This window comes from Tauraco erythrolophus, chromosome 10, assembly GCF_009769465.1.
Source record: "Tauraco erythrolophus isolate bTauEry1 chromosome 10, bTauEry1.pri, whole genome shotgun sequence".
Taxonomy (NCBI): Eukaryota; Metazoa; Chordata; class Aves; order Musophagiformes; family Musophagidae; genus Tauraco; species Tauraco erythrolophus.
Genome location: NC_141474.1, coordinates 10,233,352 through 10,250,393, shown reverse-complemented (window position 1 = coordinate 10,250,393; position 17,042 = coordinate 10,233,352). Strand labels below are relative to the sequence as shown.

General features: G+C 44.7%; 1 protein-coding gene across 1 annotated transcript; it reads left to right on the top strand.

Moving 5' to 3' along the window:
• The first annotated feature begins 212 nt into the window (after window positions 1–212).
• Window positions 213–16,081, top strand: LOC104383148 (complement factor H-related protein 1-like). Its single transcript, XM_086617710.1, has 11 exons — window positions 213–273; window positions 4,223–4,402; window positions 5,133–5,333; window positions 6,579–6,758; window positions 11,787–11,963; window positions 12,518–12,694; window positions 12,833–13,009; window positions 14,295–14,477; window positions 15,228–15,428; window positions 15,731–15,928; window positions 16,068–16,081. Exons 1-11 carry the CDS (start codon window positions 213–215, stop codon window positions 16,079–16,081), a joined length of 1,749 nt encoding a protein of 582 aa, XP_086473836.1.
• The last annotated feature ends 961 nt before the right edge of the window (window positions 16,082–17,042 follow it).

Sequence of the window (17,042 nt, the reverse complement as noted above, 5' to 3'; positions counted from 1 at the left end):
GAAATGTTTTTGTGAAAAAAGCATTGAAGCCATTTTGCAACAATTGCATAATTTATCTGTACAGATTGACTGCTGTGTTGCAAGAATATTAGGGGAAGAGATTGCAAGGACAGCCTCAGGAATCATGGGAGTGAACACAAGTACATGCAATTTGGAGTACAGAAAACAGCAAGTCTGTTGCAGAGAACATCTTTAACTTCTAAAGCTTGGAAATGGCACTGCTGAGCCACACCATAGTGTTTCTGCTGTGGGTGAGTTGTACTACACGTAAAGGTGAGTCACTAAGTGGAAATCTATGCTTTTAACTGACGTAGCTGGTGACAAGAAAAATGAACTTAAAAAAAAAAAAAAGAATAATTAAAATATACCATTTCGTTTTAATTGAATTCCTTTCAGAAGTATGTAATGAGAGTTATAATTTAGAAACATGCATTTGAGAATATTTGCTTTGTATTTTCGTGTATGAGATTGCTTCATTGCCTCGTGCCTGAACTTAATGGCTTTCATAAAGAACCTAACTTACTACTAGCCACAAATGCTCTAAATGCTTTAATCCACACAAAGTCCTCTGTATTTCAATTTAGCCACTATTATCTGAATACATACTGTTAAAAAGGCAGAATACTGATTTGATTTTAAAACATTGTACAACTCTTCAAAAATACAGGTACTTAGTTATTTCAAAAAGTTGTATGATACAAAAACATGCTGCCTGAAGGAGATCTTCACTGAATATAGACCTTTAGTAAAATAACCAGTTTTAAACTCCACGATTGATTCATTTAAATCTATTAATCATATCAAGATTCTTCTCCACCCTCTGCCTTTAAAAGTGCTTCTTGTATATGCCTTATACATTAAAAAATTGATCTAACTTCCATCATTTCAAAACGGTGGAACTAATTTTAGGCATCTGGGACAAACTGACTTATTTGTAGAAATAAAGAAAATTGAGAATCGTGACCATATGTGTAAAACTCTATTTCAGCATAATACTGGAAAACAGAAACTGTATGCTGAGAAATTTAGAAGTTTATTTATGTTTTCAATTAAAATGCTTTTAGTTTAGTAACGTTTTTCAATTGAAAGATGGTGAAAATAGTAAAGATGATGACAATATCTTCGAGCAAGGAGATAGTGCTGTATACTCCCAGATGGAGGGATGTAGGCCATTGGAATATTATTTAACTCCTGTGTAGTGCCATTATTTGCAGCTGTCAGTACTGTCCTGTATGTATCAATTAACAACAACTTGCGCACAGTTTCTGTTGGAACAGCATGCAATACCCACCCATCATGGATTTTGGAGAAATTGGCTAGTAGGCATAAATGAGGACAAAAAGAAAATGGCAGTGTGCCGTCAAATAACAAGAATCTGTGTACAGCTTCTGCAGGAGCAGCCTGTGAAGATCCACCTCTCATTGACTTTGGAGAAATTGTTAGTGGGCATAAATCAGAATATAAGGAAAGTGACGGAGTGCAGTACGAGTGCAACCCTGGATATGCTTTATCGGGATCAGAATGGGTAACATGCCATGAAAAAATCTGGGTACCTGGACCACCACAGTGTTTGGGTGAGTGTAGCTTTTATTGCTGATTGACTTTGTACTGGTAGACAATTCTAGTAATTCTTAAAGTAGGAGTTTCAGAATCAGATTTACATTTGTTGCTTGATTACCAAGCCTGTAATGGACCAAAATTAATCCCTGGATTCAGTACTTGGACTTTAGTGTCACAAAATCGTTTACACTCAGTCGTGTTTTTTATTGCGAGAATTTTGGAGTGTCTGGAAGGTTACAAGCAGATAAACATTCTGTCTGTACTTCCAAGAACTTGTGAAACAAGGTACGGGTACTGACAATGGTGTCAGTGACAATGGTGTCAGCCTCTTTTTGCCGGTGACTACATTTGCTAAGACATCCTTTCGTGTAGTTTCCTAACTGTCCCTCATATGGAGGAGGAGCTGTGTTAACGTGCTTTGTGGGCAATTTCCTCCTTGGAGCTCTTTGTTAGGAGTCTTCTAAAATGCATTTTTAATCCTAGGTAATGGAAACACAACAGGGATAAAATTAGACTTACTCCTCTGATTCCATTAATTAATCGTTTCAAGGACTATAGCCTCCAGAAATCAGTACCTCTTGAGATTATCACTGATGTCTGCAAAGTCTGTAAAGCTGTCTTTTATACGTGTGGATAGAATATGCTTGGAAGTTGTGCCATATCATTGAGAAACACTTCATCTCTGTCACAATTTATTCAGGATGTTTAGTTTTAGGTAGTTTAAATGGTCTGTATTTTACTTTTAAAAATCACTGCTGAGTGAGAACCCAGATGTTTATGTACTGTCTTTGCTGAGGATGTGCTTCATATGCTAAAAGCCACCAAAGATTCATACTCTGTCATTTTTATATTTTCTTGTTTCCCCTAGCACCATGTATTATTACAAAACAGCAACTGGAAGCCCAAAACGTACTTCTTTCCAGTGGACAAAGACGCACATTTTTGATTCAAAGCGGTCAGTGGCAGAAATTTATGTGCATGACAGGATTTAAACTCCAAGACTCTCCTGTCAAGCAGTGTTTTAATGGGCATATTGAGCTTCCTTCATGTATCGCTGGTAAATATGCACCATTCTTGAATAATTTTGATCTGTCAAATAGATCTGGTGTGCAATTTTGCAGTTCTTCACATACATGAGCTGCATCTGCCTGTAACATCAGAGGCTGTTTATTCAATGGGCAATTGGTCTTTCCACCACACACACACTTACTCATGGCAAGGGTGTGTGTAAATCTAGCACAGAGGGGAAGTCACCAAAATTAAAGGTGCATGATGTGAGAAAATATCTCCCTTCCTTTTTACTTAAATAAAAAGAAAAATTTATATTTCAGATGCACAGTTTATCTGAACAATTGTAGATACCTTTACTTGAGCAGAAAAGTCTGTCCTGCAGTTACCTGTTTCTCTCCACTTCTTGTAAAGGTACTCTTTCATGCTTGGCTAGGATAAAGATGTCTGAGTCAATAAGTTGAATACAGGTGCCAACTGAGTTCATAAAATTGTTTCAGATATCATTTCTTCATCAAAGATGTTTTATGAAGACAATTCTACCTTGTTTTTATATTACTAGAACTCAATGGGAGAAGTATCTGTGTGGTGCCAGAGCACAGTATGAATGTGAAAGCAATTTCAAAATTATAGATGTAAATTATTTTTATGTATTTGCTCATCAGAAATATACATTTGTGGTTTTTTTTTTTTTTCATTTTTATTCTTTCTCGATTTTTCTCCTTTTTTTTTGGTGGCTTCTTCCCATAATATAAGTATAAAAGATATGGCATAACTCAGGCCATCTATTTTAAGAAATGTTCAGAAATCTGTAATCCAATTGTTAAAGTATTACTGGTGCAGGTGATATCTTGTAAGCAGAATTTCATTAGGAGGTAGAGTCAAGTGTTTTCAGAAACGAACAGAGAATAGATAAGCACATATTTAAAATGCTGAAACTCCCTCTTGCTTTCTAAGTCACAAATGCCTTCTGAGCAGTTAAGATTGCACATCCAGTATTTCTGAGGCTAGTCCTGTTTGACATCAGCTCTCTGGGTCATGGATTTTACTTTAGTTTCATTCAACTACGCACTTAAAGAGTATAATTAAATCTCCAAATCCCACAAACAGAAATATGCATGTTATGTCCCAGCTGAAATAGCTTGATGTAAATTTTTAGTGCCTCAAATTGTCTTCAAGAGATTGCCAAATATTCGAAACTGGAAAAAAGTGTTGGCAACAGGGCAACATTGTAGGATGTTATGCACCATCTGCCTTCCTGGGACCTCTTCCAGAAAGACTGCTTCAGAGATAGAGAGTAGTCAGTCTTAATGCCCACTCAGTTCTTGACTTTTCTGCTTCAAGATTAGTAATGATACTACTTAATATGCATTGCCTAATCTGTCCTCATAGTCATCGCCTTCCAGCCCTGAGTGTGTTGATGATATTTACTTAATTGGAAGTAGAACACAAAAGAAACCCCAAAAGACAGGCTCGAATTTATAAATAATGTGTTTGCCTGACTTCTCCGAGCGTAAAGATATCATGAACCCTAAGAAACATCTTTTTAATAATTTTATGCAGTTATGGTCAATATACTATGAAAATAAGAACTTATGCAATAAATATAAACATATTCTTCAAATTACCATCCGATTTTTGTCTTTTTGTTTAGAAATTGTATGCTTTCCTCCAAGAATTCCCAATGGGAACTTTGAACCTCAACAAGACAACTACACAGTAGGTGGTACAATCACGATACAGTGTAATCCCGGATTTCATTTTAAAACATTGACTGGCGAAAGCACAGCTAAATGCACCAAGAGTGGCTGGGTGCCTGATCCAGGTTGTGTCCGTAAGTAGCTCTCATGAACATACGACATGTAAAGTTGTTGGAAATTTCTCAGTGATAGCGTGTAGGCTCTGGGTCCGAGCACTTCAGGAGGAACCTACCTGCCATGGCCAAGTAGGACACCCTGGATAAACGTGACTGAAAGCCTCTGGGAATGTCCTTCTGTCCTTGCCTTGTCCCTGAAAAGGGTCAGTTCTCTTGAGAAACTGAAAGCACAAAAGTAAAATGTAGTTTTAAAACAAAAATGAGAAGGGCTAGGAAGGGCTTTTGGTGCAGAATCCCAAAAGTTACAGATGAAAACAGTGACAGGAGTCATCTCAATTTCAAGAGTCCACAGTTCAGTTTCTATATCTGAGCTAGCCGTCTGGGCTGCCATTCATGGTCAGTATAGTAAATTTAGTCAAGACGCTCTACAAAAATAGTGTCATCTCACCATAGAATAAATACTTACATTTGGTCTCATGAATCAGCCTTTGATGTCCACTGAGAATATTGAGTGGATTTCTGTTGGTTGCAATGGAAACAGAGGGAACCAATGTAGACATAGGTAGTGACAAAAGACATCAGAAGCAGAGTGCAATTGTTCCTGCACTTCTTAGGATCTGCCAAGGTGTACAATTCTGATTCTGTCAGTTTCAGAAAACACTCAGATGATGAAGCTGCATTAATTGCATCCTGAGCATTTTTTTGTCATGCATGTGTTGATATTGTTGCTGTTCAATTCTATTTCAAGAGAAACCGTGTGACTACCCAGCTATAGAAAATGGCAAGTTAAGTAAATCACAAGAGTACTACAAAAACTACTACTTTCCAATGAGGTTTGGGCAGCATGCTGATTACCACTGCAACAGTGGTTATTCAACCCCGAGTGGAGCATACTGGGTTCGAATCGTCTGTTCTGAAAGGGGCTGGTCTCCAGAGCCAAAATGCCTCAGTAAGTACTTTTCCACTATTTGCTCAGTTCTGTTATAATTATCAAAGGTCTGTGCAGCAGAAATTGTGCCGGTGGAGCACAAGATGGAACAACAAACAGTTTGTTAAAGTACAACTGCTTTAGCTGACCACTAGAACTGCACCCAGACTGTCATCCTGTCTGCAGAGCTCAAACTGTCAACTGGTAAGTGACGCTCTGAAGTGAGTAAAGCTGAAATGATGCTTTTGGATTTTGGAGATTCTTTACTCCCGAAACTATCCATGAGATTAAGAAATACATAGGAAACGTTTCTCCTCTCTGGCACGCACAGCTGCACATACAAACAGAGAATTTCTAGTCTGTGTAAATACATTCTTCCTTCTGTGGCTTGGTCACTTTATCTAGACTTTCCTCTCTGAAATCCATTACCTGGTCCATTTGGATAACATTTGGAGCTGAGAAGGCGGCACACTCTTGCAACAAGCTGTAAGCAAGCATGGCATCAGCAAGAGATCGAGATGCGCTGACTTAATGAGTGAGCTATAGAGAATAGATTTAAAGCAGCGAGCTGAGTCCTCCTCTCCTAACACACGTCTTCAGTCACAGTAAAGTTATGGCCTACTGATAGGGCTTGGAAGTGGATTACAAAAGGTTGATGTTTCCCTGCTGCCCTCAGTGGAGTGGTGCTCATTGCAGAAAATGAGTCCTGCCTGGAGGAAAGGACCAGTTACTCAGGTAACACAGCTGTAGCGTTCCTTCAGCCATCTTCCTTGTATCTGGGCACAGGATGCTGTAGAGCCAGCACGCCTAGTTGTTGCTAAAATCTCTAGAGCTGGTTTGAGAAGCTAATGCATTTGCACAGAGCTGATAAAATCTCCTGGAGGCAGACGCTGAAAATCCCTTGAGGCAGACATCAGTATCTCGGAGACATGGCAGACCAAACCAGAGCTGGTGGACGTGACACTAGATGCACTGAAGTTAGCCAGCCTTGCTTATGAACACTGGCTAAGCGATAATGCTTACTGGACCACTTCTCAGCACTTTATGTAGTGACTTGCACTCCTGGTCATGTGATTCATGAGTCTTGGGGCAGTGAAACAAAACATGTTTTCATTCAGGGTTGAACACAAAAGTCCTTTTGGGATAGAAGGATGCAGAAAGGCGCCAGGAGGATCTATTTTAGTAACTGTCTTGCTAAGAATTAATTTGTCTCGGTTCTTGCTGTACAAATTACTGTGGTTAAACATACTTACCTTTCTTCTTTAGAAACCTGTCATGTCAGACAGCTGGAAAATGGTGACTTCTCACCTATCCAGAAGAACGTTTATAAGGAAGGTGAAAGAATTAAATATATCTGCAGTGATGACTATCATACTGAACATGAAGATGGGGAAGTGACATGCACCAAGGATGACTGGTCACCTCCTCCAAGATGTATCCGCATAAGTGAGTATGTTTGTATTTTGTTGAGGTTTCTAGCTAAAACCAGTAAATCCATCGTCACATCACCTACATTAATCCATCATCACTGCTTAGTAACTCTAAGTCATCACGGAGACGTGGTGGGATGACTCCTATGACTGGAGTGTCAACATGGAGGGGTATAAGCTTTTTAGAAAGGACAGGAAGGGGAGACGAGGAGGGGGTGTCGCTCTCTACGTCAGCAACCGGCTGGAGTGCGTGGAGCTTCGCCTGGGGTTGGAGGAGGAGCTGACAGAGAGCTTATGGGTCAAGATTAGAGGACGGGGACGGATAGGCGATGTTACAGTAGGGGTCTGTTACAGGCCACCTGGCCAGGAGGACAGAGCAGATGAGGCGCTTTATAGCCAGATAGAAGCAGCCTCGCGGTCACAAGCCCTGGTCCTCATGGGGGACTTCAACCACCCTGACATCTGTTGGAGAGACAATACGGCAGGGCACAGGCAGTCCAGGAGGTTCCTGGAATGCGTGGATGACAACTTCCTCCTGCAGGTGATAGAGGAGCTGACAAGGAGGGGTGCCATGCTCGACCTTGTGCTCACCAACAGAGAGGGACTGGTGGGCGATGTGACACTTAAGGATAGCCTTGGCTGCAGTGACCACGACACGGTGGAGTTCAAGATCCATGGGGCAGCAAGGAAACTATACAGCAAGCTCTGTGCCCTAGACTTCAGGAAGGCGGACTTCGGCCTCTTCAAGGACCTGATGGGCAAAGTGCCATGGGAGGCGGCCCTGGAGGGACGAGGGGCCCAGGAAAGTTGGTCCACATTCAAGGAGCACCTCCTCCAAGCTCAGCAGAGGTGCATCCCGATGAAGAACAAGTCGGGCAAAAAGACCAGGAAGCCCGCGTGGATGAGCAAGGAGCTCCTGGACCAACTGAAAATGAAGAGGTTAGCCTATAGAGGGTGGAAGCGGAGACAGGTAGCCTGGGAGGAATACAGAGAAGCTGTACGAGTGACCAGGGATCAAGTGAAGAAGGCTAAAGCCCTGAAGGAATTAAATTTGGCAAGGGATATAAAAAGCAATAAGAAAAGCTTCTATAGGTATGTAGGGGACAGAAGGAAGTCCAAGGAGAACGTAGACCCCCTCCGGAAGGATACTGGTGCTCTGGTTACCCGGGACATAGAGAAGGCTGAGGTACTCAATGACTTTTTCGCCTCAGTTTTCACTGATAAAGCCTCTTGTCTTACTGCCCAAGCTGTGGAAAGAACTAGCAGGGACTGTGAGGATGAACCACCGCCCACTGTACTTGAAGAGCAGGTTCGGGAACATCTGAGGAACTTGAAGGTGCACAAGTCCATGGGACCTGATGAGATCCATCCGCGGGTCCTGAAGGAACTGGCGGATGAAGTTGCCAAGCCACTGGCTATTGTATTTGAGAAGTCGTGGCGGTCTGGCGAGGTCCCCGATGACTGGAAGAGAGGGAACATAACCCCCATTTTTAAAAAGGGGAACAAGGAGGACCTGGGCAACTACAGGCCGGTCAGCCTCACCTCTGTGCCTGGCAAGGTCATGGAGCAGATTCTCCTGGGAACCATGCTAAGGCACATGGAGAGCAAGGAGGTGGTGGGTAACAGCCAACATGGCTTCACCAAAGGCAGATCGTGCCTGACCAACTTGGTGGCCTTTTATGATGGGGTGACAGCATCGGTGGACAAGGGTTGACCAATGGATATCATCTACCTGGACTTGTGCAAAGCTTTTGACACTGTCCCGCACGACATTCTTCTCTCTAAACTAGAGAGGCATGGGTTTGATGGATGGACCACTCGGTGGATAAGGAATTGGCTCAATGGCCGCACTCAGAGAGTAGTGGTCAACGGCTCAATGTCCAAGTGGAGACCGGTCACGAGTGGCGTCCCTCAGGGGTCCGTGTTGGGCCCGGCCCTCTTCAACATCTTTGTCGGTGACGTGGACAGTGGCATGGAGTGCACCCTCAGCAAGTTCGCCGATGACACCAAGCTGTGTGGTGCCGTCGACACGCTGGAAGGGAGGGATGCCATCCAGAGGGACCTCGACAGGCTGGAGAGGTGGGCCCGTACCAACCTCATGAAGTTCAACCAGGCCAAATGCAAGGTCCTACATCTGGGTCGTGGCAATCCCAGGCACAAATACAGACTGGGCGGAGAATGGATCGAGAGCAGCCCTGAGGAGAAGGACTTGGGAGTACTGGTGGACGAGAAGCTCAATATGAGCCGGCAATGTGCTCTTGCGGCCCAGAAGGCCAACCGCATCCTGGGCTGCATCAAGAGGAGCGTGGCCAGTAGGTCGAGAGAGGTGATTCTTCCCCTCTACTCTGCCCTCGTGAGACCTCACCTGGAGTACTGCGTCCAGTTCTGGAGCCCCCAACATAAGAAGGACATGGACCAGTTGGAGAGGGTCCAGAGGAGGGCCACGAAGATGATAAGAGGGCTGGAGCACCTTTCCTATGAGGACAGGCTGAAAGAGTTGGGGCTGTTCAGCCTGGAGAAGAGGAGGCTCCGGGGTGACCTTATAGCGGTCTTCCAGTACCTCAAGGGGGCCTACAGGAAAGATGGGGAGAGGCTGTTCAGGAGGGCCTGTTGTGATAGGACAAGGGGTAATGGTTTTAAAATAGAGGGAGGTAGATTCAGATTGGATATTAGGAAAAAATTTTTTACCATGAGAGTTGTAGAACACTGGAACAGGTTGCCCAGAGAGGTGGTGGATGCTCCATCCCTGGAGACGTTCAAGGCCAGGTTGGACGAGGCCCTGAGCAACCTGATCTAGTTGAAGATATCCCTGTTCCTTGCAGGGGGGTTGGACTAGATGACCTTTGAAGGTCCCTTCCAGCCCTAACCATTCTATGATTCAATGATTCTAAGTCTAGGTGCTATACAACTGAAACACAATGCTGTGATTCTCTCAACTGGCTCATGCAGCTCTCATGTCCCGCTATACTGCTAAGGTCAATCACTCTACAAACATGCAGAATGTAACCCTGTAAAAGGTCCACATGTGGCTCAGTCAGATCTCCTAGAATGTAAGCTCTGGGATGGGAGTCGTAGTCCCTTTGTCTTCAATAGTGAAATCTTGTTATAACTTAGCTGTGCAGTAACATAATAACTAGTAACCATTCGCCTTTTGCAGCCTGAAATTGCTGAAATGTCTCACAGAAACTTTAAACACTATAGATAATGATTTCATATGGACAAAAGAAGCAATTCAACCTAACTGTCGTGGTTTAGTTCAGCTGGCAACTAAACGCCACATAGCCGCTCGCTCACCCTCCCCCACCCCCAGGGGATGGGGAAGAGAATTAAAGGGGAAAAGGGAAATAGATCTGTAGGTTGAGATAAGAACAGTTTAATACTACTAATAATCACATAGGAATATGTACATATGTGTAATTATAATAATATATACAAATAAGTGATGCACAGTGTAATTACTCACCACCTGGTGACTGAGACCCGTCCCGTTCTAGACTAACGATCCCGAAAGAGATAAATCCTGACACTGCAATCCTGGATGAGTGAGAGGTCCAAAAAGAGCGTGAGAGAGAGACAGCACTCCAAGAGACTAAGAGTGAGAGCCCTGGAAGAGCAAAAGCCCTTCTTTCCAGTTAACCTTCATTTTTATACTGGACATGATGCTGCATGATATCAAATACTTCATTGGCCAATTTGGCCCTCAATCAAGTTGTGGACCCTTTGCCTCGGCCGTGCTCCCCCCTATCCTGTTGTGCTCTTGCACACTGGCAAGAACACGGCAACTGAAAAGCCCTTGAGGTCTCAGTGCCAACTATAAGCATCAGTGCGTCATCAACATTCTTCTCAGAACAAGTCCCAGACTAAAATCAAAACACAGAGCTCTTCTAACTGCTAAAAAGGGGAACTAGCTGTCCCAGCTGAAATCGGGACACGAACTTTTCCTAGATTGTAAAAACATTTTTTTAGGAAACAATTCCACCCTGACAGAGACACCAACCATAGAAGTTTTGTTTTTCTCCCTGCCTTCCTCCAGGACTCTCAGAGCAGTGCCAACGTACTGTTCGGTAGTATTTGTGGCCAGGCCTCCGTTGCACGTAACGTCTCATGGCTTTCTCTCTGATGGGGAATTTTCTTCCAGGGGAAGGTGGGAAATGTGGCCCGCCTCCAGTTATTGAAAATGGAGACCTTCTTTCCTTCCCCATGCAAGAATATCGACAAGGCACAACTCTGGAATACAAGTGCCCAAACCTCTATGTCCTGGAAGGATCTCGGTATATCAAAACTTAAAAATTGAAAGAGAAGGAAAAACAATTTATCTAGCTGGTGCTAAACTTAAGTATGTTTGTCATTCTGGATACGCATTAGAAGGACCACCAGAAATAACCTGTTCTATGGGAAACTGGACTTCAGCTCCTACATGCTTGGGTAATGTCAAAAAATACTTTTTTTGAAGCGCATTTAGCAATGAAATTGGAAGAATTTTAGACTGGAGGTTGATCAGTAAGAGCCAGTAACTCTGTATTTTGATGTGGAATCTTATCCCTGGTGGATGTCTTCAGAGCAATCCTAGTTGGACGCAAGACTGACTTTTTGAACACAGTTTAGATTTTAAAATATTCCTTTGTATTCTTGCAATCTTTGCTCGGTTCATATGTCTGCCAGGTGAGTCCTGGGCACGTCCTCGTAATCCAAGGATCTTTCCTCTACAGAGTCAGTGGACTGGCTGAGTCAGGATGACTAGGACTTGTTTTGGTGCTTCAGTCAGGGAGACCACTTCTGTGTAGGAAGGGACAGAAGCCTTTCTTAAAATTTTCTGGCATGGTTGGAAACAGGTTCTAAATATTTCCCTGACTGAAGTCCATGCCTATTTAGGGGAATGACTTCTTTAATCTTCCGTATGCTACCTTTTATATGAAATCCATTGTCAGCAGATGACTGTGCTGATGTTAGATAAAGCTCTCTAAAGCGTCTCTTTGGTGGAAACAGTACGCTCGTTCTATATGTATCACGTTAACACAAGCATCAAGTTTCCGTATCTTTTCAGAAATGCCCTGTGGAAGTGTTCCCAAAGTTGCCAACGCCCAGATTGAAGGCAGAAACAAGAAAACCTATGAGCCTGGTGAAACAATTCGCTACCAGTGTGATGCAGGGTTCCTGATTGTTGGTCCCCCCGAAATTATCTGCAGAGAAGGAAATTGGACGGCACCGCCCTTCTGCGATGGTATAAGTTCTACTTCCAAGTAGTCTGTGATCCTTCTTAAACTTTCATGCTGTGAATTGAAGTAATGTTAACTCAGGCACACAGGTGAGTCAGGCCCATAGAGCCAACAGGTGTCTTGCTTGGAAGAGGTTGCTACAACATCTATTTTTCTGGCTCTTGAGGAAAAACAAGAAGGGTAGATGAGCAAAGAAATCTTTTTCCCATGGACTGAAGCTGGTAGCTGAAAGTTAGCTCACTGTTGAAATCAAGCAGAGAGAGGAACCGATGATGTCTGCAAAGGAGGAGATAACTGGTAGGGTTACGTCTCTTGTTTTCACATCCCTAAGAATGTCAGTTTCTGAAAGGTGCCTTTGAATAGGAAAGAGGCAAAACTAATATTGACCGGTGAAGCGTTGCAGAATAAAGACCGTAAGACCTTCCTGTTCTACCTGTAGAAAATGATCTGCATTACACAAACCGTTTTTGCTCATCGGGGACAACGGTGCTCTGCAATGTAATATTCTGTGATTGCTGTATTGCTGCACTACTGTTCTTGAACGCACTCCTCTTTTCAGATGTTAGCTGTGGAGCTGCGCCTGAAATTCCCAATGCTTATATTGCAAGCACTCAACAGGAGAGGTATCTGCCCGGTGCCAGAGTGCACTACACATGTGAAAGGAATTTTCAGATGATGGGTGGAAATTATGTCACTTGTTCAAATGGAGAATGGTCACAAGCACCAACCTGCAGAGGTAGGAATCTGGGCTTTCATCTTGCCTGTTAACACAGCGGGGACTGTTTGTTTACAGAAATACTCTAAAGACACTACCTTTTCTACTTCTCTTTTCTTTGTGACCTGCAACCATCACTGCAGCAGTGTCTCTTTTCAGATGTGACGTGTGAACCTCCTCCAGAAATTGCTGGTGGTAAAGTTCAAGGTGTTAAAAAGTCAAGGTACCTTCCTGGGGAGAGTGCTCGCTATCAGTGCTGGCGAGGTTTCCAGATGAGTGGGGCTTCCGCCGTTGTGTGTCAGAACGGGACCTGGACAGAGCTGCCAAGGTGCAAAGGTAATTTCTCTTTCTCTTCTCCTCAAACAATCACCTGTCATGAGGCTGACTCAGTGGCATTTACTCCTGCAAATTTCAGTCTCACTACTGTGCACAAACGTAACGTGTCTGGCACGCTCAGGAAAAAGCTGTTTTCCCGGGTGTCTATTCAGATGAGTCTACCAGCTGAGTGACCCAGGTGGCTTCACTCGAGAGGGCCCCATCTGGAAAACCACCCTGAGGCTGAGAGCAGTTGCTGGCCAGGTCTAAGTTTGAGACTCAACCCTTGGACTTGATAGAATCTACTTTTAGCACCTGCCTGATGAGAAGAGAGTGCGAAACTTCGCGGTCTGTGTTGGAGAACAGACCCCGAAGCTGCCCTGTTAGTTGATATCCAGATGATGCATTGCTATATTGAATGCCGTGGAGTCAAACCAACTGTAATGATCAACTGAGGGTAGAATGTGGTGTGTGAGCCCATACCTAGATACTCTGTTGGTGCCTCCTAGGTTTTGGGGAGCTCACTTGAATCATCACAGACATACATCATTAGACATACAGAAAGTTTCAGCACGTGAACTGATGCAGCAGCATTTGACTCAACCACCACCCAGCTGGGAGCCTAAAAGGGGTGTGGCAAGAGCAGATGATTTAAGACCACACTCCATATTGTGGCTCCAGCACACAATGCCAAGCGCAAAGAGCGTCACTGCTGGTACCGAGGGATCTGGGTCTTCTGAAGATTTCCCAGTGCAAGGTCCAAAGGAAGGCCAGACTTGGCAGCAGCATGGTGCTTCAATAGCTATAATAATCCTATAAAATGAGGTAGCAGTGCTTCGGGATTGGCATGTGCCAACTCCCCAGTGCCGTCAGTGCCCCACAGAGCCCAAGGGCTATCCCATTAGGGATTGCCGGGGCGCGGTCTGTGACAGTCGTTCTGGTTTGCAACTGGATCCACTGTTCTCACTGCCCAGGCAGTACAGGGAGGAGGAGGTGGGCATCAGGCTCTTCTGCAGAAAGAGCTGTGCCAAACACTCCACCGTTATGCAGGATGGGAGGAAGGGCTGCAGGTGGCTGCAAGCACTTCAGCCAGGGTCAAATGGGGTGAACTGGCAGTTGGGAGTGCCAGCACTGGAGAAATTACAAACTCTTGCTCTTGTTCACCTGCCAGGTATTTGGTTTTCTCCCTGCCTTCCTCCAGGACTCTCAGAGCAGTGCCAACGTACTGTTCGGTAGTATTTGTGGCCAGGCCTCCGTTGCACTTAACGTCTCATGGCTTTCTCTCTGATGGGGAATTTTCTTCCAGGGGAAGGTGGGAAATGTGGCCCGCCTCCAGTTATTGAAAATGGAGACCTTCTTTCCTTCCCCATGCAAGAATATCGACAAGGCACAACTCTGGAATACAAGTGCCCAAGTCTCTATGTCCTGGAAGGATCTCGGTATATCAGCTGTACTGACGGGCAGTGGACAAGCCCCCCGGTTTGCCTAGGTAGGCTGAAGCACGTGCCGTGTGGCCAAATGCTGTGTGACTGCTCCTGTTTTCTTTTTCTCAGCTCCTGAGGGCATCACCTGTGCAGCAGCACTTGCACTGGGGCTGCGATGCCGGCAGGGCAGAACAATGATGAGTCCTTTTGTCCAGAAGGAATTTCTTCTTGAAGTTAGCTCGTGTAGTCCCTGCTGCTGCCTGCTGTCTCTTGCCACCCCAACAAGATCCCGAGGCGGGGAGTTTGGCTGAGCCTCGCTGTGTGAGGGGATCTCCATCATTGTACAGGGCTCCCAGAGGTCCCGAGTTGGGGTCACCACTACGGTCAGCAGGCTGTGAGCGGGGAGGATGGGTCTGAGTGTGTGGCAGCGCTGGGGAAATCCTGGGGTGCATCTGTGACATGGCCATGAGGAAACAAACTTAGAGAAGTGCTGGGCAAAGGGGAAGGGAAGATCTCAAAATGACGCAGGGAAGTACACTGGTGCCTGGTGACTTCCCCCCTCTGTGCTTCGATTGTGTCCTGTGGGACTGTCAGAGCAAAAAGGCTTCTCCTTAGCTCTGCATGGGGTCTGAGCTGTGGTCTTTTTCCCTTTGAGCTTGGATGTGAATGTCTTTCCTCTCACAAGTCACAGAGGACAGAGCAAATAGCTGGAGGTGTTTTGTGACACGAAGAACTTCTGCAGGGTCTAGGGGAAAAAAAGTTACTCATGGTGATTCTGTATGAAGTGATGACACTCTTCTCTTGCCTTATTCAAGTGGCCTGCACAGCATCTGAAGAAGACATGGACAGAAACAATATTGAGCTGAAATGGAAGATGCAAAGAAAGCTGTATGCCAGATCGGGTGACTTTATTGAATTTCAGTGTAAAAGAGGATGTGTGGAGGACCCAGCATCATCCCCCTTCAGAGTGCAGTGTACGGAGGGGATGTTAGAATATCCACGGTGCATGCCAGGAGGTAAGTCACCTCCACTTTGGCCACAGATTAGCTGTTCTGTTGCATTTTCAGTGCTGAAGCCGAGAGGAAAGTCTTTAGCTTTCATGGGGAAGTGCCTGGGGAGGTGCCTGGCAGGGCACCAGATGTGGGAACATCCTGTGTGTTGCAGCCCTTGAGGGGCAGTGCCCACAAGAAACCATTGACTGGCGTACCTGCACTTGAAAGACTGGTGGGGAAAGGACTGTCAGATGGTACTAACAGCTTCAGAGCATCAGTTGTCCAGTGTGAGGCCTACAGGCAAATAACAAAAGTACTTTTTGCAGAGAACTGTACATTGGATGAGAGCATTATGCAAAGGAACAATATCCAACTACAGTCATCAAGCCGGTCGCGCACTTCCACCTATCGCTCTGGGGATTATATTTTATTTGAGTGCAAACGTTGGTACCATAGAGTTTCACGCTCTGAGCAACTTACAGTGGAGTGCCTGGATGGAGCGATCACGTATCCTACATGTGGATGTAAGTGCTCGGTGCCGAGGACACAGGGGGCTGTAGGAGGCAGCTTTTCTGGAATTGCCTCTCTACTGCTCTGAGGTGTGACACGCTGCGCTGTCTCAGGCTTGGTCTTCACGCCTTTTCCCCTTTCTTTACATTGCAGGGAATATTGGATAAATGGAAATGGCATGAAGGAGTCCAGCTGTAGAAATGAAAGATCCCTCAACCGACCCAGTGATGATTCAAGCTCAGTTTTTCCTGACATTTCCCATTTTGTTGTGCTTTGTTTGCAGCTTAGCCAATGTTCTGTCTTGGAATTTGTTTGTTGTTGGTTTTCTTTTTGTTCTCCTTTTTGTTATTGGATGATTGTGACTACATTTCATTCACATTTTACCTTTTTTTGTAAATGTATTTCCATTTTGTAAATGGGTTTACATTTTATCCATCCGAATGGTTGTGCTTACATTTTATGTGTTCTATATTGATCTCACTGTTACTTTTAGAAACAATTGTGTCCTGCAATAGGTTGGCTTTGGTGGCATACTGAGACGAGAATTAAAGCTCGTAGGTAATGTGATCATCAGCAAGTAGAGTGTGTTTGGCCTTGTCTGCTCCTAGCTTCTTCTCCGTGCTCTTGCCTGGAAACTACCCCAGGGTCATGGCAGAGGTGTGTGTTCTGACTGCCTGATCAGGATGAGCAAATGAGCGGAGTCTCCTTCAAATGACTCAAGGCAGTCTCTAGATCACAGCCCCAGTTCTTGTGTGGCCCTTGAGCCTCCATGACATTTGCTGGAAGGGCAAGATGTTGGGATGCAAGTAATTGGGATTTCTGGATGGAGGCAGGGATGACTCTTTGGTCCAAGTCCTGGCATGGGCATACCTGTGCAGTGCACATCTCCAGTTACTGTTCACTAACCAGGAAGAACTGTCTACAGTTGTGGAAATCCATGGCAACCCTGGGCGTGGTGACCATGTACTAATGGAATTCGTGATTCAGAGGGGAGAGAGAAAAGCAAGTAGCACGGTACAAAGTATGCACCTTAGGAGAGGGCAGATTTTGGCTTTTTTAGGAAACTAGTAGGTGGGATTTCTTGAGAGTCCTCTAAAGGAGTCCAGAAAAGCTTACAGGTCTTTAAGG